Below are 24,848 nucleotides of genomic sequence, written 5' to 3' on the forward strand. Positions count from 1 at the left end.
TACTTTTCGTTACGAGAGTTGTGTTTCAAATACGGTTCTATAGGTGTTACAAAAGATACTAGCTAAAACATATACTCAAAGTACTCTCTATGCTTGTTACTGCAGTTTCGTTGTTGTTCGTTTCTGAATTTATTAAACAAAATTATATAGTGTCTGTTGAGATATGTATTTCCATATATATTCGTGTTTTAGAGAGCAAATGGTATACCGTAACTAAAGGCTTTTTGGATGAATATATAAATGTACAACCCATGAAAATATAAAGAAAAGTAGAGGAATATATAGAAAATACGCGTATAGACTTGAGACGTAACAATACATATCAATAAATTTATATACACCCCAAGGAAGGCAAGAAGAAGAGCAGAGGAAGGACAATTGAGGGAGATTACAGCTAAAGATATATATATATATAACCTATATGTGTTTGTCTGTTCAAGCCGTTAGTGAAAAAAGTATGTTTGGATGGCGATTCGAAGCTATCAATATTCTACAAAAATATATACATAAATATTATACGTATGTTATTTACAAGAGAAATTATATGAGAAACGTTAAAGGACAACCAGATACATATATCAAACTAGTTGCTGTGTTCATTGTTGCTATATATGTATGATTATCTTCTAAACTTTTAACCGAACTATCGCTACGAACTATCCAACTATCTATCCTGTATTCGATCTATCTATTATTATTACGTTACCTTACTGTTTGTCGTTAAGTTTGACTTGTTTCCATAAGGCCAAGAGCCGCAATTGATGTATGCAAAAATAATCACGAACCGAATAAAATGAAATAAATGCATTGCAAATCAAGACCATTATTCCTGACCTACAATTGATCTGCCCGTGAATGAAAACACTCGTATATAGATTGGCTTTGGGTGCTAGATTGGTCACATAGTATCTACATTTCCTCGTAACTTCCAAGAATAGATAAATCCGTCTTCCGCTGAAAACACTCACCGTAAAAACCAAATCTGCTATGCGCAGTTCTTAATATCCAAGTGGTAAATACGATAAGAGGCCATTGATAAACCACTGCCAGATAGACAGTGCTTTGGAAAATTAATTAAATATATAACATTATCCCCATGGCCGAGTGGTTTTCTATAAAAGGCCGTGGACGTCGAGGCACGGCCATCAGTCTTAAACGCGTTATCATCATGAAGTGTAAGTATAGAAAAAGGAGTAGCTGTCAGTACAATCCGTGACCATATGCCTAATCCACCCAACTCGTTCCAGACTTCAACCTGCTGTTCAGCCTCTGCCTGGTGTTCATGCTGTGCTCCTCGTGGGTCGCAGCCTTCTCCAGCCTTGCTACTCCGGATCCAACTCCACCGACTGGGTCCCCCGTCGATGGAAACTCTACTCTTTCCGGACCACCGACTGCTGAGACCACAAATGCCACGCCAGAGATTTCCACCCTGTATCCTCTTTACGGATAGAGTCATACTCATCGATGATTGATGAATTAAAACTTTAACTGCAATTATATTTTAATATGTGTAACCTTCACTTGCATTAAATAACTGGGGATACGGTACGACAGGCTTTTGACAACTTTATATGGGTTATATATTGTTCAACATAAAACTAGGCGTGGCCATTAAAATAATCGACATTCACATAAATTAGACACTAAACAAAAATGCACACCCTTTTACGTATGCATCATAAGTAGAGGTGAGCCAAACAAACGGCGGTTTAGTTAAGTGAGCACCAGATTGCGATTAGCTGCTGGTCGCCACATTCCGCCGGAAAGAGCCTCGCACCTGCATCTGCAACTGCTCGCTGCTGCACTCGTCTCGACCGTACTGCAACAAAGAAGGCAAAATCAATCATCCACGTTTGAAGGAGGGCTAATCACAGGTCGACATACCTTGCAAAAATTGTGCTCCAACAGTTCCACTGCCGTCAATCGCCTCTTGGGATCGTGCTGCAGACAATGGTCGATGAAGTCTTGTCCCTCCTGGGAGAGGCTTTCCGGTGCCTGCGGCTTCTCCCCCATGCCCACTTTGAACATGATCTGAAAGTTGGAGTCAAACTGGGCCCAAGGTCGCTGTAATAAAGTAAGAAAATAAATTATCCATCGGATGATATAAGTAAATATCAATTATTTAGCTTTTAAGTACGATTGAATTCGTTTGTAATCTTTCTAACCTAATTTATATAAATTTTCTACTTGACTTTGTAAAACAAATGTTGAATTTACGATCATCCAATGCTTACATTTGTTTTAAGTATGGCGCCGAATTTAATGAAAATAATCTTGTATAAACAAATATATTAATTTAAAAACAAGGAAAAACGCTATAGTCGAGTACCTCGACTATCAGATACCCGTTACTCAGCTAAAGGGACCAAAGGGAAATGGAGATATGCAAGCAGAAAAGCGAGATTTAAATGAGCCACCTACCGGCAGAAGACAGATTTAAGCATTGTGGGCGTAAGGGTAGGCGTGGCAAATTTTTTTTTTTGGATCAATCGATCGGTATTGACGAGACCAATACATTTCAGTTAAAATTTTTATCTAGCATAAAAATTGTGGGCGCCACAGGCTTAGGCGGTTTGTGGGCGTTAGAGTGGGCGTGGCATATTCGCATAACAAACATGCGCTGCGTACAAGGCTACGGAATCTAAATATGAAATCCCAATACTCTATCTTTGATAGTTTCCGAGATATCCGCGTTCATATTTACGATTTTTTGAAGTTTGTGGGCGGTTTGTGGGCGTTAAAGTGGGCGTGGCAAACTTTTTTTTGGGTCAATCGATAGGTATTGATGAGAACATTACATTTCAGTTTAAATTTTTACTCTAGCATCAAAACTGTAGAAGCCACAGTTTTGGGCGGTTTGTGGGCGTTAGAGTGGGCGTGGCACTCTACTGAAACAAACTTGCGCTGCGTAAGAAGCTCAGGAATCTTTTCGCCAAATCTCAATAGCCTAGCTCTCATAGTTTCCAAGATCTCAGCGTTCATCCGGACAGACAGACAGACGGACAGACGGACAGACGGACAGACGGACATGGCTAGATCGACTCGGCTAGTGATCCTGATCAAGAATATATATACTTTATGGGGTCGGAAACGCTTCCTTCTGCCTGTTACATACTTTCCGACGAATCTAGTATACCCTTTTACTCTACGAGTAACGGGTATAATGACTATCTTGCTAGATATGGGCGTAAAATCATTACTTATATATTAATGGTCAGCGAAATAAAATAACATGTATTTTAAATTTTAATCTTTGACGCCACTGTTTGGACGGTTTGCGCACGAATCTCTGGAATCTGCCTGCTTAATCGCAACTTTTTAGCTCTTATAGTTTTTATAGCGTTTATACGGACGGACAGACAGACGGTTAGTGGTCCTGATCAAGAATATCTATACTTTATGGCTTCGGAAACGCTTTCTTCTACCTGTTACATACTTTCCGACGAATCTAGAATAACCTTTTACTTTACGAGTAACGGGTATAAATAAAAGATGTAGATAATAATTACACTTGTTTAAAGGATAGAACCTTATTAAATAAAACAAGGAAAAACGCTATAGTCGAGTGTCTCGACTATCAGATACCCGTTACTCATCTAAAGGGACCAAAGGGAAATGGAGATAAGCAAGCAGCAAAGCGATTGAAATGCGCCACCTACCGGCGGTAGACAGATTTAAGCGTTATGGGCGTTAGGGTGGGCGTGGCAAATTTTTTTTGGGTCAATCGATAGGTATTGACGAGACCAATACAGTTCAGTTAAAATTTTGTATCTAGCATGAAAATTGTGGGCGCCACAGGCTTGGGCGGTTTGTGGGCGTGGCTTATTCGCGTACGGAATCTAAATCTGAGATCCCAATTCTCAATCTTTGATAGTTTCCGAGATATCCACGTTCATATTTACGATTTTTTGAAGTTTGTGGGCGTTAAAGTGGGCGTGGGAAACTTTTTTTTTATCAATCGATAGGTATTGATGAGAACAATACATTTCAGTTAAAATTTTTATTCTAGCATCAAAACTGAAGGAGCCACAGTTTTGGGCGGTTTGTGGGCGTTAGAGTGGGCGTGGCACTCTACTGAAACAAACTTGCACTGCGTAAGAAGCTCAGGAATCTGCTCGCCAAATCTCAATAGCCTAGCTCTCATAGTTTCCGAGATCTCAGCGTTCATCCGGACAGACGGACATGGCTAGATCGACTCGGCTAGTGATCCTGATCAAGAATATATATACTTTATGGGGTCGGAAACGCTTCCTTCTGCCTGTTAGATACTTTCCGACGAATCTAGTATACCCTTTTACTCTACGAGTAACGGGTATAACTAGTCTTATATTAAGTACAAGTATAAATTCAAATATATTACAGGCAAATCAAATTTAAAAGACCAAGACAAGGTTAGGGAATTTAAAGTTTTTTGGGGATGTTTTTAAGTGGTAACTGGGTTTCTCATTGTAATCGACAAATAACCAGTTACTTAACGCAATGTCATAATGGATACATAGATGGATTAGTATATTATTGCCGTTTGAAAAAAAACCTACATTGCGAAATGCACAGTACACTCCACGCCACAGTAGTCATTCTTATCTCTAATGTGAAGCACTCACCTTGCCCGAGGCCATCTCGACAACAACACAGCCCACCGACCAGATATCGGCGGCCCTGCCATGGCCATCGCTGTTGGTCTTCGTAAACACCTCCGGTGCCATGTAAGCCTGCGTGCCCACGTAGCCCTGCAGCTCGCCGGGTACAGTGGTGTGCGCCTGGATCTTGACCGCTGATCCAAAGTCGCCCAATTTCAGGCTATTGCTGCCGTCGACGAGGAAGATGTTTGCAGTCTTGATGTCGCGGTGCACAATGCCGTGCTTGTGGAGCTCAGACACGCCGGAAAGCAGCTGGGCGGTGAAGCGGCGTGCAAGAGCCTCCGGCAGATTACCAGTAAGCTCCACCAGCGACTCCAGGGTACCCTCAGAGCACAGCTCCATGAAGATGAGCAGCTCTTCGCGGTGCACCTCGATCCCGTAGTAGCGCACCAGGTTGTTGTGCTTGATTCCCTCCAGGATCTTCAGCTCCTCGGCCACGTTCTTCAGCGCCCTCGTCTCGCCCGGCTGGATAGCGATCTCCTTCATGGCCATCAGCTCTCCCGTGTTATTGTTCACCGCGGTGTACACCTTGCCGAAGCGTCCCTGGCCGATCTTAATACCACGATGCCAGCGGAAGTGGACGCTACGAGCTCTTATATGCACTTTGTCGCTGGAATTTAGGGACTTCACCTGGCCTATCAGCCTGCGTTCGCGCAGCCCGTCCTCTAGATCCATATCCAAACGATTCACGGCATCTCTAACTCTTTCCTGGCGCAAAGCCAGCGGTGTAGTCTCTATGCTGCCCTTTCCAGAGGAGGCAGGCGTTGGAGGCGTCTGGGGTACCAGCAGGCGCAACTCGCCATTGGGACTCCTTTGGCACGGAGTGTCCACATAGTCTGCACTGTCCACGGAACTATACGTGTTTCCAGACTGCTGCAACAGATCCTCCTTTAAACTGAACTGCGGATGCAGAAGTTTGTTATACGGCGGTGACTGCAGTGGCGGCGTATTCGGATTGAGCACCATGCCAGCGGACATGGGAGTCCTAGTGGGTGTCCGGGAGCGCGAGGTGGCCGGAGACGAGGTCTTGCGAGTGCGCGGCGATGCCTTCTTCTTGGCCACCTTTTCGGGCTCCGAGGTGATGCCAATTACGTGCGAAATACACCGATCCATCTGCTGCTTGAGCGCCTCGAACTCGTCATCGTCCAAGTGCTGGGTGATTTGCGGATCACAGGCAAGAATTAGGAACTCCAGACCCTGGGACGCCCAGCGGGGGCGCATTCCTCGCCCCCGTTCGCAGCGCTCCATTACGAAATGCATCCACATTTTTGCGTAAGCGATGATGCCCAATGCCAGATCAACCGTATGGGCACCGCTGTCCTTTTGGTCCATTATTTTTTGCTCGAACAACCTAATTACATCCTTGTGGTACTCGAAGCCAAACTTGTAGCCTTGATGGAGGATTTCACGGGTCCGCGATAGTACAGCCTGCTTGTCCTGCTCGTCTAAGTCCCGCATGTTGCTCAAGCAGCATCGCTTTTGCACACCCTCGATGATCGCCGTCAGCTTGTTGCGCACTTGCAGAACGTCCTGCTGCAGCAGCTTAAACGCCGCCTTTACGTCCGAGCATATGAAATCGTGCTGCTGATTGGCCACATCGTGCTCGTAATGCTCGCGATGGAAGTCCGTCGTCTCCACGTCGCGACAAAAGGTCTTGGCGAAGAAGAGCACCTTGATGGAGCGCTCCCGCTCGACGGTAAGCAGCGATTGCGTCTCCCGGCAGATGGTCAGCAGCTTCCACTTGACCTCCTCGTTGTCTTCATTCTCGGAAGTACCCTCGATCTGTTTGTCCAACTCCACGGTGCGTTTCACTAGGCGTTCCGAAATGTTTCGCAACAGTTTGCTAATGATGCCACAGAATTTCTGGGAGGCCAAAGTGTGCATGCCCTTGATCATGGGACTGATGAGCTTGGTGAACATCCACTCCTTCTCCAGCACAGACTTCTGGTTTCCCTCCGGAACGGCAACCAGCACCAGTTGATCGATGTACTCCAGGTACAGCTCGAAAGTCTTTCGCACCGTAGCATCGTAGTGGTTCAGAATGCTAATGTAGCTGCCCATTTCCGTCTCGTTCTCCACCAGCGCCGTGGTAATGTGCCGCTGGTACCGCTCCCGATGGGTCAGGGCCAGGGTCAAGCCCTCCCTAAGTTCCTTCATCAGCTGCTCCAGACTCAAGGGATTGGGTCGCACTGGTCGCGTTTCGAGACGCATGCGCAGGAATTCGTGCATGAATTGCAACGGAATGCCGCTCAGGAATACAAAGGTGGGAATGTACGAGGGCAGATTAATCGATTGCGCCTCTTCGCTCCAGTAGCCGTAGGTGCGCAGCTCCACGACCTGTTCTCGGCTGATTTGTGGATCTAACCTGGGCACGTCCTCCTCAATGGATTCTGCGTCTAAATCGTAATCAAGGTCCCCGACTCCAGGTTTCTCCAGAGCAATGTGTGCCTTGTACAGGGCTACGTTGTGCAGCTTGTGGAGAAAGGCCAAGGACTTGGCCAATCCCCGACTTTTGAGCACGTTCTCGATGAACTTGCGATACAGCCCCGTGGACTGCTCTCCTGTGCCATTATTGCTGCAAGTACCCAATGGCTCCACACTAAAGATGTTAATGTCGTGTATGGATCCCTTGCGCATGTGACCGTGTGAGCAATCGCTGGACAACTGGCTTATCTCCGTGGAGGCTGATCTAAGGGAAATATTTAGGTTTTTTATTATTTAAGATTTCTGACCTTATCCACTTACTCATTGCTGCTCGATGTCTCGCCGGGCACATGGGTTGCATCGTTCAACATGAACTGCACCTTGTGGCAGGGTGTGACACTTCCGTTGCGACAAGCCTTGCGCGAAGCCGATCCTGCCACACTAGGTGGCTTGGATGAGTCCATCGAATTTACAGCGGAGTCATCGTTCTCCACGCCCGAGGCAGATGAACTTCCGCTGTCGGAGGCGATGTAGGATGAAGTGCAGACGGGCCAAGAGAACTTTTCATCTTGCAGCCTGGCCAATATTTTTCCCAGAATACTGAGCTTCAACTTGTTTTGCTTGGTAATGTTATACCATAAGCACATGGACTTGATGCGTCCCACAAAGCTCTGTGACTTGTAAATGGGATGAAGGGCGCCCATGGCCTGTGAAGAGGGGTACAGGGCCTCAGCGGCCTCCAGTCGCGTTAGCATGCCCTCAACTTCTCGCAGGGCCAACTCCTGATGATCCATGCAATCCTTGCAGTACAAGGACATGCAGCCTTGGCACATCTTGCTGGGCAGCGGTGCTGGAAGGTATTGGACAGATTAATGTAAGAGTAGGTAAATTAAAATAAGTTTCAAACCTACAACTAGCATTGGAGTTGCTGTCGGAATGAATACCGCTGTCCAGGCTGATCAAACTCGGCTCACGGCGGTAACGCGGCTGGAACTTGTAGTTTATGATGTGGGTCAGCAGTTCGGAAACGCCCTGTCGCGCTTCGAAGAGGTACTTGTCCTGCTGCTCCACCGTTCTATCGGCTTGCCAGGCCTGCAGCTCCAGCCAAATGAGATCCTTTAGCTCCGTCTGCCAGGTGTGCTCCTCCTGCGACAGCTTTGCATCCTGCCGGTCCACGCTGCCCAGCTTAATCAGGTTGGCGAACGTCTCGTGGAAGTCCTTGCGTTTTCCCAATCCAGGCGTGGCCCTTCCATCGCTCCTCAGCATCCCGGCGGGAAGTTGTGCGGCAAAGGCCAACGGCGGCGCCGAGGAGCGATAGCCAATTGGACGTGAGGAAACGCAACGGTAGCGATTGCAACTCTCCACCACCTTGGAGGCAATCCGCATTGGAAGCGGAGCCATCGCCTCTGAGCTTAGTGGCATGATCTGGTCCAGGGACTCCAGTGGATGGGCAGTCTCGTGGAAGCTATTGCCACGCGGAGGAGCCACCGCCGTCGTGGCCAGTGAGTTCTTCATCTCTCGCTCCGAATCGCGGAGCAGCGACTGCAACCGCTTGTCTGTCCGCTTGTTCTCCTCGTTGACGAACATCTCGTTCAGCAGGGCGCAGTCCATGGTGTTGCGTCGCAGGACACGCGATCGAGCCATCCTGGTCATGCCCTTTTTGGGGGTGCCGCCCACACTGGCGGGTAAATCTGCGGAACTGAGATGGAATAGGTTAAAAAGTGGCCGATATGAAGTGCTTAAGAAAAGATAACCGTTCCCATTATTAACTCCAAGGATTTTAAAATTTTCAATTTCATTAATTCCCTGCGAGGATTTTTATTTCTATTTTGATTTTAAATTTAAAAAGAAGAAAATATAAAAAGACGTAAAAAATGGTTAAATTTGAATTAACCAAAAACTATCAAATAAAGTTCTGAATAACAATATTATAATGAATTGAGGATTATTTAAAAATACCATAAAATATAAGCATTGAGGATCCTAAAAAGATTATGCAATATAACTGAAATAAGTTTTTGGCATATCATACATATTAGTTCCTTAACTGAAAAAAAGGTTTTACATTATATCTGAACTTAGTTTCTGGAATATCATTAATTTTTGTTGAGGAACTAATATTTTAAGCTGTCTTATAATCTTTTCATTAGTATTTTCCAATATTTTCAAATGACAATCGGGGTAACAGAGATGACATCAGCCATAGAGATGGCACTGTCAGGTGCGGCATATGGCAGCATATGGCCATAAAGTACGTCTGCGTTCGTCACTAGCGCGCCGATCATGCCCATAGCACGGACGCAAACCCTTATCGCAACAACCCTATTGTCTCATCCAGCCATATGGAGCACCCCGTATATGTTTTGTGGATACTCACGCTGTCACATTGACCACCTTCTGTTTGCGTTCCCAATCGCGGTTTTTGATTTTGAGTCTGGTGCGGGGTGGGGTGGTGCCGAACGCCTCATAGTGGGCGGCCAACTCATCATCCGGTGGCATGTCCTCCTCGAGAGCTCCTATCCGAACTCCAGCCACCGGCTGTGCCCGCGAAGGCTTTACACGGTACTCCACTCTGTAAGATACGGACTCGGATGAGGAAGAGGTTGATAGTATGTTTGCACTAATCTAGGGCCAGGGGCTTGCCCTAATTGTTTCGCTAATTGCAACGGCGGACAAGTGCCGCCTAATCGCCGATAACTCAGATAAATAGGACGGCTACACTGGGAATAATATCACAGGCACATTAACACAAAATGTTTATAAGTAATTAAAAAACTAATAAAATTGATAAGTTTTTCTTGGAAATACAAGAGACTTTTTTTTTATTGTTTTCGAACCCTGCAATTGCGCATACGATTTTTCCATCTAAACGAATAAATTACTCAGATATGAAATACAAATTGTTATACCCTGCAGAGGGTATTATGATTTCAGTCAAAAGTTTGCAACGCAGTGAAGGAGACTTTTCCGACTCCATAAAGTATATAAATTCATCATCATCAGCATCACTAGACGAGTCGATCTAGCCATGTCCGTCGGATCTGTGCGTCCGTTTCTACGCAAACTAGTCTCTCAGTTTTAAAGCTATCGGGCTGAAAGTTTCCCAAAAGTCTTCTTTCTTTTGCAGGTAGTCGGAACCAGCCGGATCAGACAACTATATCTTATAAGTCCCATTGGAATAATCGGAAAAAAATTTTTTTTTAAACTATATCTTTGGTGTTTTTTAACATATAACTTCCTACTCTTGGAAATAACATTTTAAAATTAGTTCTGAATATCGAATTTAATTTTATCAAAATCGGACGACTATATCATATAGCTGCCATAGGAACGATCGGAAAATTGGTGGGAATATAATATGAAACAAATTATAGCTTCGGTTTTTTTGACATATTATCTTATATTATTGGGAATATCATTTTTTTGTATTTTTTAAGAATTTCGAATTAAATTTAATAATTATATCTGCAAGGGTATACAAACTTCGGCTTGCCGAAGTTAACTTACTTTCTTTTTTTATTGCTTGTGAATAAGTATGCATATCATGCCTTTTGGCAATTTATTATTATTTTCGGAAGGCTTTCCTAGCGATATTTTAAATTGTATTAAATTGAATGACTGAATGTCTTGAAACTTTAACACAACTAGAGGTTTTACTAATGTTTTATAGTATTCAGAACCAGAAAGCTAAAAACGTGTACAATTCATTCTGGCTTTTGAAAAAATTTCATTGCATGTGTTCTTCGTATATCTTTTTTCTAGTGGATCACATGTAAATTTGATGGAGGGAGTAACATGGGGCGGGGTTTTGGTAGGACATTCTTATCTTATCGGACTGCTGCTGTTGCTGCAGACAGCCGCATGTCACGCCTGCGATTATGCTCTAATTTGAGCAGAGGTTTGATTTATTCGAGACCAATTAATCGTGTGATTGTTGAGCAAATCGCGCCACTCTTTTCGTCAGCCCATTTGCGAAATTCACTCACCTCCTGGGACGCATTTTGCCAGCAGCCTGAGGGATCACAGTTTGGTGGGTCCAATAACTCCAAAACCGGCGGAAATCAGCGAGTCGCAACGAAACGAGAGAAACAGAACTTTAAAGTGCAGTCCGCCCTTTTTCCACTGCACCGCTTGATAGTGCCCGCGGGCTTAAACTGTGTTTTATAGCCCCAATCGAGGGCTGTTATTACTTTCAGACTCTCCGGTGGGTGCCAGAGCGAGATCGGAGTCCCCCCGCCAATTTATGTACATCTAATTGCACGGCACAATACACTCCGGGGACAAAAAACAACGGCGGAACGAGCCGAGAGTAACTCAGTAAATAAAAAAACGCGACAGCTCACAATTATAAGCTGGTGGAGAGAACTTTAGACGCGAGCCAGCAAACGATGACTGGTCGGTCCCGATCCCCAATCCCCGGTACCCGGTTCCCTTTTCCAATCGGTGGAATCTTACTGGGGGGCTGGGGTTATGCACTATCTCCCACCGTAGTGGTTTCCTGGGTGGCGGTTTATCACAAATGGCAAACAGGCGGCCGTAGTTCGCACGCCTCTAACCCTTTCGAATTTCATAACGCGAAACACTTGCCGCCGCAGCCAGTCAATTTATTAGCACTTTTAACAAGAATATTCCCCATCTATAGTATACGGATCGGTATATAGTATATGCGAGTATGTGCCGCGCCGACGAAGCGGTGTCGCCCCCAAAACGACTGCTATTCACTGCCAACTGCGGCGAACTGAAAAGCGCGAGCGGCGAGCGCCCGACCGACGCAACAGATTGTTTACCGCCCTCGGCGGAGAGCAACTAGTGGGTGGCCACTTCGAGCTAGTAATGTCGTTCTGGCTATTTAGGAGCTCTTTTTAGCCATAAATATGTCTAAGGTTTAAAGCCAATTTAAAAGAGCTGTCTAAAAGTATGCTCTAAAAAATAAGTCTTTCCGCATAATATCCTTAGATTTATGGTCCTCAAAATAAATCGCAGCGTGATTTTAGGCACTGTTTTAAAAGTTAAGGCTACACCGCACTATGGGGAATTTGTCCACTTTTTGTGGCATTAATTAATAACTTAAAAACGAAGCAACACTTAAAAGATTTGTTTTTTGAATTATATATATAAAATTTAAAGAAAGTAAATTAAAAAAGATGAAGGTGGTTCCGCATATTTTTAAAGAAATCAAATTTTTTTTCTTGTCAATCAAATAAAAAACATTTGTTCTTAAATTTTTTTTAAACCAAACTGAATTAAGAGCAAAATATTGTCGTTTTTTATTTCCTATTTTTTAAGTGAAATTTTAATTTTTTATATTGTTACCACTATAATTCTTGACAAAAATACTAAAGTCCTTTATATCATCGTCAAGTGAAATGATGTAAAATAATTTTAAAATAATAGGTATTTAATAAGAAATATAATTGCAAATGTGTTTTGGCCAAAAAAAAGTTGTCAGATTCCCCATAGTGCATCGATGGCTTTTTTTCAAAAGTTGGTTTTAAAATTAAAAAATAGGAAAAGGATTACAATCATTTTTTTTAACAGGAAACAAATCCAATTAGTTGCGGAACTTCCATTTGTTTTCTAAAAAAAAAATCAAAAACAATTGTATTCCCGATATTTTTTCATTGGAATAATTCCTTGATCATACCTTGTCAAAAGGTTGGTAATACCACCAATAAAAGCTATCATAAACCTTCCAAATGAATGATATGATGAAGGCCAAGATATAAAATATATTGCTATTACGAACTCTATATCATCATATTATTAAGGTATTACAACTTGGTTGTACTGATTTAGCCATTTTCTGTGACAACACAGAGAGAAAAAAGGTATAGAGAGATAGAGCGAGGGAGGTAGGGAGTTTAAGAGCACAAAAAAGAGATAGGTTCACAACGGGCGAGAGAGACAGAGATTTGTTGTGGAACGCAAGTGGCAATCCGATCGCTTGTGGACCGCATATGCGTTTGTTTGTGGTTCGCAATTGGTTTAACCGCGCGAATATTTATTATAAATTTATGGAATTTTATTATGTACTGGCTTGTTAGCTAATTAGCAGTGTGTTTACTCAAACAGAGAATTGAGTGTGGGCGCAATATGTATTTGTTCTAGGCATACGGTTGAGTTTCTTCAGGAAGTCGAAGAAATTTATTCGGTTTCAGTCAATCAAATTGCTTGGCGTTTTCGGAAAATCTATGTCATTATTACACTGGCTTTTCTAGCTTGTTCCGCACTGTCACGTGACCAGCAGTGCGTATACTTCACGTTCATATGTGTACACAAAAAAGTTGCACATTCGCACCGTGGTCCCAATTCATAGGGCATTGAAAAATCAATGACACGATCTGTTCGTCATGACTAATCTAGCTGTTTCCCCCTATTGACTGATAGCACGAGTTCGTGGTAACCAAAGTGAGCTGGAAAAAAGGATGTTGCAAATTTAGACCCGTAATCACCGCCAATTCTTATAAACCAAATCTAAAACAAGAAAGGAAGTTAGCTTCGGCAAGCCGAAGCTTATATACCCTTGCAGCTATAATTATTAAATTTAAAAACACAAAAAATGATATTCCCAATAGTATAAGATAATATGTCAAAAAACACCGAAGCTATAATTTGTTTCATATTATTTTCCAACCAATTTTCCGATCGTTCCTATGGCAGCTATATGATATAGTCGTCCGATTTTGATAAAATTAAATTCGAAACTCAGAACTAATTAAAAAATGTTATTTCCAAGCGTAGCAGGTTATATGTTAAAAAACACCGAAGCTATAATTTGTTTCATATTATTTTCCTACCAATTTTGCGATCGTTCCTATGGCAGCTATATGACATAGTCGTCCGATTTTGATAAAATTTAATTCGAAATTCAGAACTAATTAAAAAATGTTATTTCCAAGCGTTGGAGGTTATATGTTGAAAAACACCGAAGCTATAATTTTTTTCATATTATTTTTCCACAAATTTTCCGATCGTTCCTATGGCAGCTATATGATATAGTCGTCCGATTTCGATAAAATTTAATTCAAAATTCAAAATTATTTAAAAATTGTTATTTCCAAGCTTAGGAGTTTATATGCTAAAAAACACCAGAGATATAATTTTTTTTCATTTTTTTGTCCGATTATTCCTATGGGAGCTATAAGATATAGTTGTCCGATCCGGCTGGTTCCGACTTATATACTACCTGCAAAAGATATAAGACTTTTGGGAAAGTTTCAGCCCGATAGCTTTAGAACTGAGAGACTAGTTTGCGTAGAAACGGACGGACAGACGGACAGACGGACAGACGGACATGGCTAGATCGACTCGTCTAGTCATGCTGATCAAGAATATATATACATTATGGGGTCGGAAACGTCTCCTTCACTGCGTTGCAAACTTCTGACTGAAATCAATATACCCTCTGCAAGGGTATAAAAAGGACCGTATCTCTCAATTTATTGTTCTTTTTAAGCATGAATGTTGTATATTTATCTTTCCAGTTTCAAAACAACGACAGAAACCATAATACAGAGAATTCTTTTAAAAGTAATAAAAGGAAATTGGCGATGTTAAGCACATCGAAAAAACAATTTTCAATAACAAGATAAAAATGATTAAACATAACAAAATATGATAATTACCTCAAATTATTAATTCAAATAATATTTATTATTTATATTAAATAAATTTTTGTATTTACTGTCTTTTTAGTACGTCAAATTTATTTATAAATTTAAAATTAATGACCAACTTTTAGAACTCACTGAAAATTAAACACAGTTTCTAACAAGAATATGGCGTTTTCTGTTTCCCTGAGTAAACATAGCATTTGAAAACAAATTTGAAATATCTAAAATTACTTATAATGGCAGGGGCACGTGTGTTTGTGTGGGTGTGTGCGCTATGCGGAAATGTTTTCTGATGTGTGTACAATGTACACGCCATAATTATGCTTATCAAACACATGAAACCCCAAAATTAAAACCAACTGATTGTACGCATGCCAGACTGCCCAAAAAGAGAGAGAGAGAGGACTAGAACGGGCAAAGAAAGAGAGGGACAACCTGCAAGTTCAAGTACAAAAACAAAGCTCTCTTTCCCTCTCTCTCTCTCTAGACCAAAAACAGTTAGGCCAGAGACCTTCAATCAGTGGAATTCCATTCATTTAGCTAGGTGACAATACAAAACCTTATAGACAGGGATCCGAGAAGAAAGCGAATTCGATTTGAAAACTGAATAACGAAAGAGGTTACAACGCAAGTGGGCAAACGCACGTATTAAACGCGTTTTAACTTCCAATAGTCTCCCCGTCTCCTCTTCTTCTTTGCCCCTAAAACAGGTATACGAGTTGAAGAAGAACAAGATTGGCGGCATCAAATGAGAGATAAAGTCAAATGAGAACTCACGGTGTATAGATACAAAATACCCTAAAAATATTAAGTGACCTTTATTACAAGTAACTGTCTTAACAGTCATTCAGTTTGATAATTCTTGGATATGAAAGGTTAAGATATATAGCCCTGACAATCTTATATTTGGACTTTTTAAAGTTCCCGAGAAAAAACACATATTCTATAACACATATGGCCGAAAACTATTAATTTCTACCTCTCTGCACCTTAGCACCAAAACAATATACCCTTTTCCTTTCAATTAAGAGATATAAAAAGATCGAGAGCGCCAACGAAAGAGAGAGCGACTAGCAGACACATAAATCTCACCCAATTTCTGTTAGTTTCCATAGGAACAGGTGCCAAAAGAATATTGATGCTTGCAGCAAATTTCCTGCTAACATACGACATTCGCTTTTTTCTGCGAAACTAAACCCCCATGAACACTCACCCGTCCCATGAAAATCAAATCAAATTTAAGCATATTATGAATAAGCCCCCGCGCAAAAGGCAAAAAACAGCGGAAAAGGTATCCGTAATTCACTCAAGGTGAGTATGTATGTGTTATCAGGGCACCGTCAGCGTTATCAGCAAATATCTTGGAAGACTCCAGGCGGCCGAACACAAATATGGCTGTGATAAATGCCGAAATACACCGGAAAACGACGCACAGAGGATGTAGTAAAATAGTACACAATTTTCAGAACTTATAAACGGTGCACGGTTAAGCTGCAAAATCAATATTAAATCAGTTTTAAGAGTTGTAAGAAACAAATACTTTTTTTTAAGACCGGAAAGCTTATTGAAATGCTGCAAATTTTAAACGAAATTCAAATTAGGACTAGCAGCTAATTTCGTTATATTGTGCAATTGTGTGTTCACTGGTTTGGTTAAAAAGGTGTTTACAAATTAAAAACCCCACTGAAACTTATTTAGTATGGATTTAAAATTTTTAATTGTAACAATATTTTTTGAAACTAATTAAAATCGTTTATTATTCATTTATAGATAAGTGACAGGAGCGTCTTAGCTAAAAACCCTTTGTTAGATCATAACCACTAGATAACTTTAATCGTCACTTAAAATGATCATAATTTTTTTTCACAGTGCACCTGTGCATAAATTTAATTGCGCTGCACACAAAGTGTTCGATTTCAGCCAGAATTCGCAATTTGTTGCTGTTATATTTTGTGCCTGGGTTGCAGTTTGTTAAATTCTCGGGTTCGTTGAGCCATCAGGGGCAACAACAAAAGTAACATGGCCCAAAAACACGTTGTTTACGTTTAAACAATTAAACCTGGTGAAATGCAAAAGAGAGCGAGGGAGAGAGAACAAATGGGGGGAAACCCACAATCAAGGCTTTGAGAGCCAAAAGAGAGAGAAGGAGAAACCGAAACGGGAGAGAGAGCGCTGTTACGTGCCAATGCAGACTTTCTTGTTTTTGTTTGCAATGGGAAAAGCCCAAAATTCCAACGGTACCGGTGTGCTCCGCTCACCTTGCAACATCCTCGTCGATGCTCTGCTCGCGTCGCAATCTTATGGGCGGAATGGGGGGTGGCGGGGGCGGAGCTTCAGCTGGAGCTGTGCAAATCCCATTGCCATTCATCTCCTCCCCCTCCCCCTCCCCAGCCACCGTGTCCACTGAACTTGTTGTTGCCGGTGTCTTTTGCAAGCGCAAGCTCTGCTGCAGCGCCAGGTAATCAATTGTTCGCACTTTTCGCCTGTTTGACATTTTAGCAAACTCTGTTTTTGTCGCTCTTGTATTCTTGGAATTCACTGCTCACACACACACATGCCAGCCGAGCAGCACCAACACTATCGCCTTCTCTAAGCACCAATACACTCTTGCACTTTGCTAAGCACGCGCCGCGTTCTTGCTTTTTTTTGTTTTTCGCCTGGCGATAATCAGATTTATTTTAATTTAACTTTCACGGCGAGCAAACACATAACGTTTAACGACGCGCTCCCGAACTTGAGAACTGGAGAACTCGGCGCGCAGGTAACCCGTCGGTCTTACCTGGTCAAAAAAAAGCAGCTGACTGAAGACGGCGAGCGACTTGGCCGCCGGCGGCGTCTTTATCGAGAGAGAAGAGCTTTAGGGATGGCAATTTATATAGCAGAAGTACTTATAGATATTAAATCAAATAATATTTAATTGTATATTTTTAAAATATATTTTAATCATGGTCCATAACCAAAGGAGTTACTACCACATTATTTTACAATTTCTTTAATATAAAACATTAAAGGCTGGCGGTTTAATTTAAAGTATGCTTTTTGTCGCGTTTCTTAGCTTCAATTATGAACGATATTCCCATCTCGAAAGCCAGATTTCCACTATTCGGTATTTTTAGTATTTTTTGATTTTCGGTATTTTTGATTTCTCGATAAGTATTTCGATAGGCAATGCGTAGGGGGGGCTTCCTTTCGAATTATGTATGTGAGATAGAAAAGAAAATCTTTTATTGTTATATCACATCGCAAAATAGCTTTTGCAAACGTAAAGATACACATATCCAAAACCAATTTTAATGATTAATGATGAATAACAGCAACTAATTACTTCTGTCATCACTAGCAAAGTGAATGGCGGGATACGTTACAGATTTAAATTTACGCATTTACGAAAGGTTCTAGCAATTTCTGTTCTGATTTCCAATAAACGATTTTTTAATGAGTATGAACAAACTATTAGAATAAAGTAATTTCTTTAGGAAATTTCACTTTTTAAAAATATGTATTTCCTGTAAATACGAGTCTTAAAACACTTAAGGAAATTTTTTAACAGTAATATTTTTTTTGTGCAACCTAATTGTTTTTAGTCATTAAAACTTAAAACGTACTTATAAGCCACTTGTTTAATTTTGAACTTTTGATCCCCTAGGTGATAAGAACACATGGTGCTATTTTTCCTTCTGCTTACCCTTGATTCCGTTAAAAATTCTCTTTATTAGTTAACAAACTTTAGCCTGTGTACAAAAGCAACGATTACCAGCAATAGAAACATTCACTTGCCCAGGGCAAAGTTTAAACACGAATTAAAAACTAAAGTAACTATTTTGGATATGGCCTTAACAAGAACGAAAAAATTGAACTATGAAGTCGAAGAGCCTAGAAAAAGTTCCTGAATATGCGGACGACGGCCTGAACCCATCGCGGCACGGGTCGTTGGACGATTTCCCGCTCCGCCGTCTGGGACAGATCGTAGAGCCGGTCCGCCTCAGCCTGCAGCCGTTGGCTCAGATCCTTGTTGTCCGTCACCAGGCACACCTGCGTCTCCAAATCGCGGTTCACCGATCGCTCCCCAAAGTTTGAGGAGCCGATGAGCGTGAGGTTTGGCAGTCGTGCCTCGGGCAGGTAATACCACAATCCCTTGGCATGGTATGTCCAGCCGGGCTTCTCGTACTCGAAGAAGTTGACGCGGTGGTTTTGCTTCCGGCGAACGAGGCTCTCGTAGAAGCTCTTGGCTATCAAGGTGTAGGCAGCCGGAATGCCACCCGCCGGTCCTTTGGCGCCCTGAAATCCGTTTGCCTGGAAAAATAAAAAGATAATAGTGACAAATATTGACAACTGGACAATAAAACTCACATTGGGGTGGGCCATCAGGATGCTGCACTGGGCCAGGCACTTGTGCGTCAGCGTGTCCATGTACTCCTGCGTCAGGTTGAAGTAGCCGGTGGCCAGTTTCAGTCGCGATCCTGTCACGCAGTTGGAGAGCAGCCGCTTGGTCACCACGCTGTCATGATGTATGCCAATCTGGCCCATCTCCATGAGCGGAAACACCCAGGTGTCCGCCTGGGGGTTCTGATCCCGGACTTGTGCCTGTCGCTGGAACGTTTCTTGCACAAAGTCGGCAATGCGCTTCCGGGCAAGCTGGATGAACTGTTCCTTGGTTCCTTCGTACGGTAGAATGCGCCAATTGCGATGCAGTCCTTCAGTGGCATCCGGCGCCACTGCCAAGCTGAACTCCTGCACCCGTTCAATGAACTGGGCATAGAAATCCGCCAGCGGTTTGTCCTCGATGAGTATGTAGCGATCTTGCCGGTTGGTGAAGTAGTCGTTGGACAGATTGGCGCCTGAGATGATCACCGCGTCGTCGAAGAGGTAGACCTTCATGTGCTGCAGCCCGAGAAGCTCGTTCCACCGCGGCGGAGCCAGGCGCTTGGTCATCCCGCGCAGATCGGGAGTGTGGTAAAGGGAGAGCTGCACCTGGCTGGAAAAGTCCCGGACCAAGGGGAGCAGCATGGTCTTGGAGTTGAGGGCTCCCCGGGTGCCGCGTGTAAAGTCCAGGAGCACATTGAGACGCAGGGCGGACTGCTGCTCCAGGCTGTGACGCAACTTCTGGACCACGGCGTTCTCCAGCTGCCCGGTGCCCAGATACAAGCTGGCCAGGACTATGCGACGCTTGGCCCGCCCGATGCGCTGCACCAGCGTCTCGTAGAAGTGTTGTGGCTCGTGGATGACCTGGATTTGGTCGCCTCGCAGCGGGAAGCACGGCGCCAGGTTGTGTAACCAGCTCAGGCTCTCCAGAGCGGGAGCTCCCGGGAATCCGGTGGCCAGGAGGTTGGGTGCCTGCTGCAGGCATCCGAGGAAGTCGCCCTGGGCAGCCGGCGTGAGCTCCTGGCTGAAGAAGCGGCGCAAATAGAGCATCATTCTGGCGGGGATTTTATGGTCGATTAAGCAGGTGGCTCCTTGCTGTGAGCGGCGGCCTCTGGCACATTGCTCACTTTCAGTTCGGCGCTATCTGGGCTGCTCTTTCATTCATGGGAAGCGGGTTTTCACAAGGAAACTCGGAATTTCAGCACGTAAATAAATTCCAGGTGGCTTAGATTCGATAACAAATGGAAACTATCGAAAACTTACGAGGGCTGTCGAAACCATCGATAGATTTGATGACAGCGATAGTATCGCAAGCATTTGGGGAATTCATGCAGGGGAATTTCGGCATAAAAACTATGTTAAAAAAATTAATCAATTTTAAAATTGCAATTATTAATACCCCAACATTTTAAATAAGATCTTTAATATCTTGTCAATATTATTTTATCAGGAAATAGTTCAGAGGAACGGCCCAACCATCGATATAATCAATAGTTCCATCGATTTTGGTCCACCTCTACTGGAGAGAAGAAAATAGACGCGCTGTTTTAAATGTCTTTTTTAAATATTATATTAGTGCAATAAACGAGATAATATATATTAATCCAACATCGAGAGATAAAAGTGTGGCTCGCCATCCACTATAATTGCAAAGACTTTGGCGAAATAAACGCGTAGAAAACGCGCTCTGACCAGCGGAAATCTTGGAGATATGGAAAACGCCGATGCGACTTCGCAATCGGATGCTCACATCGACTACAAAACCCCCAAGAAGACCCACTCGCTGATCGACAGTGAGCAGTTGCTGGACAAGATCAACATCCTCACCACCAAGCCGGAGAACCACTCCCAAAATGCCAAGGTAAGTGGGAATTACTGGACTTGAGGGTACCACACGTGGGCGTTTTACAGTTAGCCACAGTTGCTCCTGAAAAAATTCAAATGCTGGAAAGGATATTGTTCTTGTAAAAGGATTTAAACAGCCCTGCATATTTAGAATATTTAACAACGAAAGTCAGTTTTTAATTTCCGGATGTAAATTTCTACTCAAAATAACAATATTAAATGCAATTGCAAAACAAAAACGATTTTACAGTAGTTTTTCGCCATTTTCCCTTTCCTACCTTTGTTGCATTTCATTTCACTGGGTTTTTACACTGTAAATTCAACATATGTAATGGAATCCAATCCAGTATCCCAAACAAAAACTATTTTGTTCATCTATTATGTTAATTCCATGCCATTTTAAAGGTAATATTGTTAAAATTTTACTAAATATCTATCATATCCACAAATAAATGTTTTTATTTTTGCTTAATAACAAATTTCTGGTACAAAATTAGATTTGGTTTTCGGTTTTATATTTTATATTTTTTATTTATATATTTTTAGGGCTAACAGTTAAAACACAATGTGAATGTTTTCTTGTTCCTCCTCTTAAAATGTGTGATTTTGTAGTGTAGATATTCAAATCAAAAATTTCTTTCTTCCCATGGCAGCTTCCCACGATCAAGGACTTCGTCATCATCAAACCGATTAGCCGCGGCGCCTTCGGCAAGGTATTCCTGGGCTACAAGAACAACGACTCGAAGAGACTGTTCGCCATCAAGGTTATGCGCAAGTCGGAGATGATAAACAAGAACATGGTATCCCAGGTGATCACCGAGCGGAATGCCCTGGCGCTATCCCGATCCCAGTTCTGCGTCAGTCTCTTCTACTCGCTGCAATCGCTGTCCTACGTATATTTGGTGATGGAGTACATGGTGGGCGGGGATCTTAAGTCGCTGCTGGCCATGTTTGGGTATTTTGACGAGCCCACTTCACGCTTCTACGTGGCCGAGATGGTGATGGCATTGCAGTATCTGCATCAGCACGGAATCGTCCACAGGGACATCAAACCGGATAACATGCTGCTCTCGTCCAGTGGCCATGTGAAGCTCACTGACTTTGGGCTGAGCAAGATCGATATGCGACGAGATCTGGAGATATCGGACCTCATCAACTGCTCTCCGAATCTGAATGCCCGCACGCCCGGCCAGCTGTTGTCGCTCACCTCGCACTTGTCCTTCGGCTCCGAAAAGAAGCTGCAGGACTTCGGTTCCGCTTTAAATGGACAAGCCAACGGAATGGGCTCGGTCGCCACGGGAACATCGCACCTTCTGCAGGCCATCAACAAGCACAGTCTGACCATGGAGCTATCCGATAGCGAGGGTGACACATCGCTCAATGATGCGGAGAAGACCAGCGACAGCAAGATCTCCGGAGTGTCTCCCTTCTTCTCCGCCGAGGAGGCCAACGAATCTATCACTCATACGTGCACCGCCAACGTCAATGTGGGTATACATACAGGACTGGTTCAGTTTTGAATAAAGAACAAAATAGTTTAGGCTTTCTCGCCTATCAACTATATCCAATATATCCAAATGTGGATCTTCTACTAACATTATTTTTTCTAAACCAAATTGTTTGGCTTTCAAAAGAACCAAAGCCCACACATAATGGATATTACCCATTCCATCATCGCTTAGCTTACACTTTTTATAGTTTTCCTGCTGCAATTCACCGTTTGAGTCCTATCTTTGCAGCCCCAGGATAGCAGTTCTTCTTGCTCATTCCACACTTGCAACTCGGCTGACCTGAGCAAGTGCTCGCCACCACTTGAACCCGCTACAGATGGCGCTGCTGCAGCGGAGGCGATTCCCAGTAAGCGGCGAGTGGAATTCGCTTTGGATGTGGCTCCATGCCAGGTAAGGGGCTTCATTAGGGCTATACCAGTAATCTCCGTAATCATTTGCATAAACCATTGACTATCTGAAAGGGATGCAAGCTGGCCGAGCAGGACAGCGTCAACATGGCCACCAATGAAGGCAAACATTTGCCCAAGCTAGAGAACGCAAGCGAGGCTTCGTTTGAGTTTTCCATGGTGCGCAGGCGATCGGTCGAGGAGGTTCGTTGGCATGTGCATGAATGTGTGATTGTCCATTGTCCCGTTTCCCTAACTTTTTCGAACCTTGCTTCCTTAAACTACCAACTTTATTAGGTTTTGGTTTATTTGTATACCCACATCAGATCATTACCTCAATTAATTACTTTTCTGACTGACTTCCCCAGCGTAATCGCCTTTCAAAGGGGCAGGAGGATTCGGGCGTGTCGAGTCGCAAGGGCGACGATTACTCCAGCTGCAATTTGAACATGAACAGCGAGAGCACAGCCTCGTCGATTGACAAAAACGCGGAGAACTTGAGCCAATCGAAGGAGGATTACAGCTGCTCGGACTACTCGCGTAGCTACAACATGACCAATGGCAACGAGATGAGCGGTATCCACATGAACTCGCCGTTTCGCAATCTGTCCAAGCACTTTAAGCGTCCCGACTTCCTGCGCGGCATGAAGCGGAAGATCAACCTTGTCAACCGCTCCGACAACATGTCCAGTATGGAGGCCGACGGTTCTAGTTCGGGCAACGGCAGTGCCAACACCGGACTAACCCAGGAAATTGAGATCCTCAACATTGGCAGCAGCACGCCCAAGAAGCGCAAGGCGCGTTCCTCTCCGATTCGTGGTGTGCTCAAGGTGCGCTCTTTATCCGACGACGAGTTGCCCATGAACCATCTGCTGGGACCGGAAGCGAATGTGGCCAATGTAGTCTTCTCCACGCCCGTCTCCTCGCAGAAGTTGCCTCGACGCGATGGCGGTCTGTTGGGAAAGCTGAAGGCCACACGATTTGCTCTGCCTCTCTCTATTGAAAACAAAAAGCGAGAACACGCGGCCGCCGATAAGATGTCGGGGATTCAGTACCACCTGAAGTTGTCCGACGATACCACAATGTCGCCCATCAACCATGGGACTGGCAACCTCCCAAAGACGCCGAAAAACGTGAACATCAATACACCATTTCGCACTCCAAAGTCGGTGCGGCGGGGGGCTCGCATATCCAACGAACGCATCTTGGGCACACCTGATTATTTGGCTCCCGAGCTGCTGCTGAAGCAAGGACACGGTCCGGCCGTCGACTGGTGGGCATTGGGAGTCTGCTTCTATGAGTTCATGACCGGCATTCCGCCCTTCAACGACGAGACGCCTCAGAAAGTATTTGACAACATTCTGAATAAAAGTAAGTTGACTTTAAATGTCCTTAGCCCGTTATATTAAATTTATTATTGCCATTCTATTGCAGACATCGAATGGCCAGAAGGCGATGAGGCGTTATCCGTCGAATCCATGGAGGCTGTGGAACTGCTCCTGACCATGGATCCCCATGAGCGTCCGGCCGCCAAGGAGGTTATGCAAATGCGTCACTTTGCATGCATCGACTGGGAGAATATCGGCAATACGGAGCCACCGTTTGTTCCGACACCCGACAACCCCACTGACACGGGGTATTTCGATGCGCGCAACAACCTTCAGCATTTGCAGCTATCCAATTTTGCCATGGAAGACTGACTACCCAAGCGGAGCCCGGCTGCCTCCGTTTCAGCTCGCTCGTCCCGAGCACTGTCCTATCGTTATTTATATTTTCATGTAGCAATACCTAAGAGTAGACCTTTAATGTTCACTTGTTATCGTTCGTGTAGCCCTACGTATTTATACTTCGTTTAAAGTTCATTCAATTGTATTATTAAATTCATTGTACAGTCATTCGATTGTTGCTGTCATGATTGTCGATGATCCTGATCAGCGTAAAATTTATACAAATATAGGTACTGATTTTGATATTGTTATTGTAACTAAGCTTAAACAAAAAGCTTCAAGTATGCACCTTCAAGATATGTATATCCAATAAAGTTGTAGTCTTAAAGATGAAACCTTC

The 24,848-nt window shown here is 43.5% G+C and overlaps 4 protein-coding genes across 7 annotated transcripts; 2 read left to right on the forward strand and 2 right to left on the reverse strand.

The window, feature by feature from the left end:
* Window positions 1-1,034: 1,034 nt before the first annotated feature.
* LOC119560400 lies at window positions 1,035-1,514 on the forward strand. The gene is made up of 2 exons (XM_037873828.1): window positions 1,035-1,175; window positions 1,248-1,514. Exons 1-2 carry the CDS (start codon window positions 1,097-1,099, stop codon window positions 1,448-1,450), a joined length of 282 nt encoding a protein of 93 aa, XP_037729756.1. The 5' UTR covers window positions 1,035-1,096; the 3' UTR covers window positions 1,451-1,514.
* Window positions 1,515-1,541: 27 nt separating this feature from the next.
* On the reverse strand, window positions 1,542-17,463 carry LOC119560396 (mitogen-activated protein kinase kinase kinase 4). 2 transcript variants are annotated; one of them, XM_037873824.1, is made up of 7 exons: window positions 16,936-17,463; window positions 9,442-9,636; window positions 7,976-8,763; window positions 7,386-7,914; window positions 4,605-7,329; window positions 1,885-2,064; window positions 1,542-1,819 (listed from the first exon to the last, which is right to left on the reverse strand). In XM_037873824.1, exons 1-7 carry the CDS (start codon window positions 17,169-17,171, stop codon window positions 1,736-1,738), a joined length of 4,737 nt encoding a protein of 1,578 aa, XP_037729752.1. In that variant the 5' UTR covers window positions 17,172-17,463; the 3' UTR covers window positions 1,542-1,735. The 2 variants fall into 2 exon arrangements, with proteins under 2 accessions (XP_037729752.1, XP_037729753.1); XM_037873825.1 differs by lacking the exon at window positions 16,936-17,463 and adding an exon at window positions 11,051-11,802.
* A 926-nt stretch (window positions 17,464-18,389) lies between these two features.
* On the reverse strand, window positions 18,390-20,270 carry LOC119560870 (CDP-diacylglycerol--glycerol-3-phosphate 3-phosphatidyltransferase, mitochondrial). 2 transcript variants are annotated; one of them, XM_037874543.1, is made up of 3 exons: window positions 20,167-20,262; window positions 19,028-20,093; window positions 18,390-18,970 (listed from the first exon to the last, which is right to left on the reverse strand). In XM_037874543.1, the coding sequence occupies exons 2-3, from the start codon at window positions 20,090-20,092 to the stop codon at window positions 18,551-18,553; spliced, it is 1,485 nt and encodes a 494-aa protein (XP_037730471.1). In that variant the 5' UTR covers window position 20,093; window positions 20,167-20,262; the 3' UTR covers window positions 18,390-18,550. The 2 variants fall into 2 exon arrangements, with proteins under 2 accessions (XP_037730471.1, XP_037730470.1); XM_037874542.1 differs by having other exon boundaries at window positions 19,028-20,270.
* Window positions 20,271-20,547: 277 nt separating this feature from the next.
* On the forward strand, window positions 20,548-24,843 carry LOC119561086 (serine/threonine-protein kinase greatwall). Of its 2 annotated transcripts, XM_037874957.1 has the most exons (6): window positions 20,548-20,900; window positions 21,538-22,371; window positions 22,624-22,785; window positions 22,857-22,985; window positions 23,150-24,152; window positions 24,216-24,843. In XM_037874957.1, the coding sequence occupies exons 1-6, from the start codon at window positions 20,751-20,753 to the stop codon at window positions 24,479-24,481; spliced, it is 2,544 nt and encodes an 847-aa protein (XP_037730885.1). In that variant the 5' UTR covers window positions 20,548-20,750; the 3' UTR covers window positions 24,482-24,843. The 2 variants fall into 2 exon arrangements, with proteins under 2 accessions (XP_037730885.1, XP_037730886.1); XM_037874958.1 differs by lacking the exon at window positions 22,857-22,985.
* The last annotated feature ends 5 nt before the right edge of the window (window positions 24,844-24,848 follow it).

Source organism: Drosophila subpulchrella, unplaced genomic scaffold, assembly GCF_014743375.2.
Source record: "Drosophila subpulchrella strain 33 F10 #4 breed RU33 unplaced genomic scaffold, RU_Dsub_v1.1 Primary Assembly Seq354, whole genome shotgun sequence".
Taxonomy (NCBI): domain Eukaryota; kingdom Metazoa; phylum Arthropoda; class Insecta; order Diptera; family Drosophilidae; genus Drosophila; species Drosophila subpulchrella.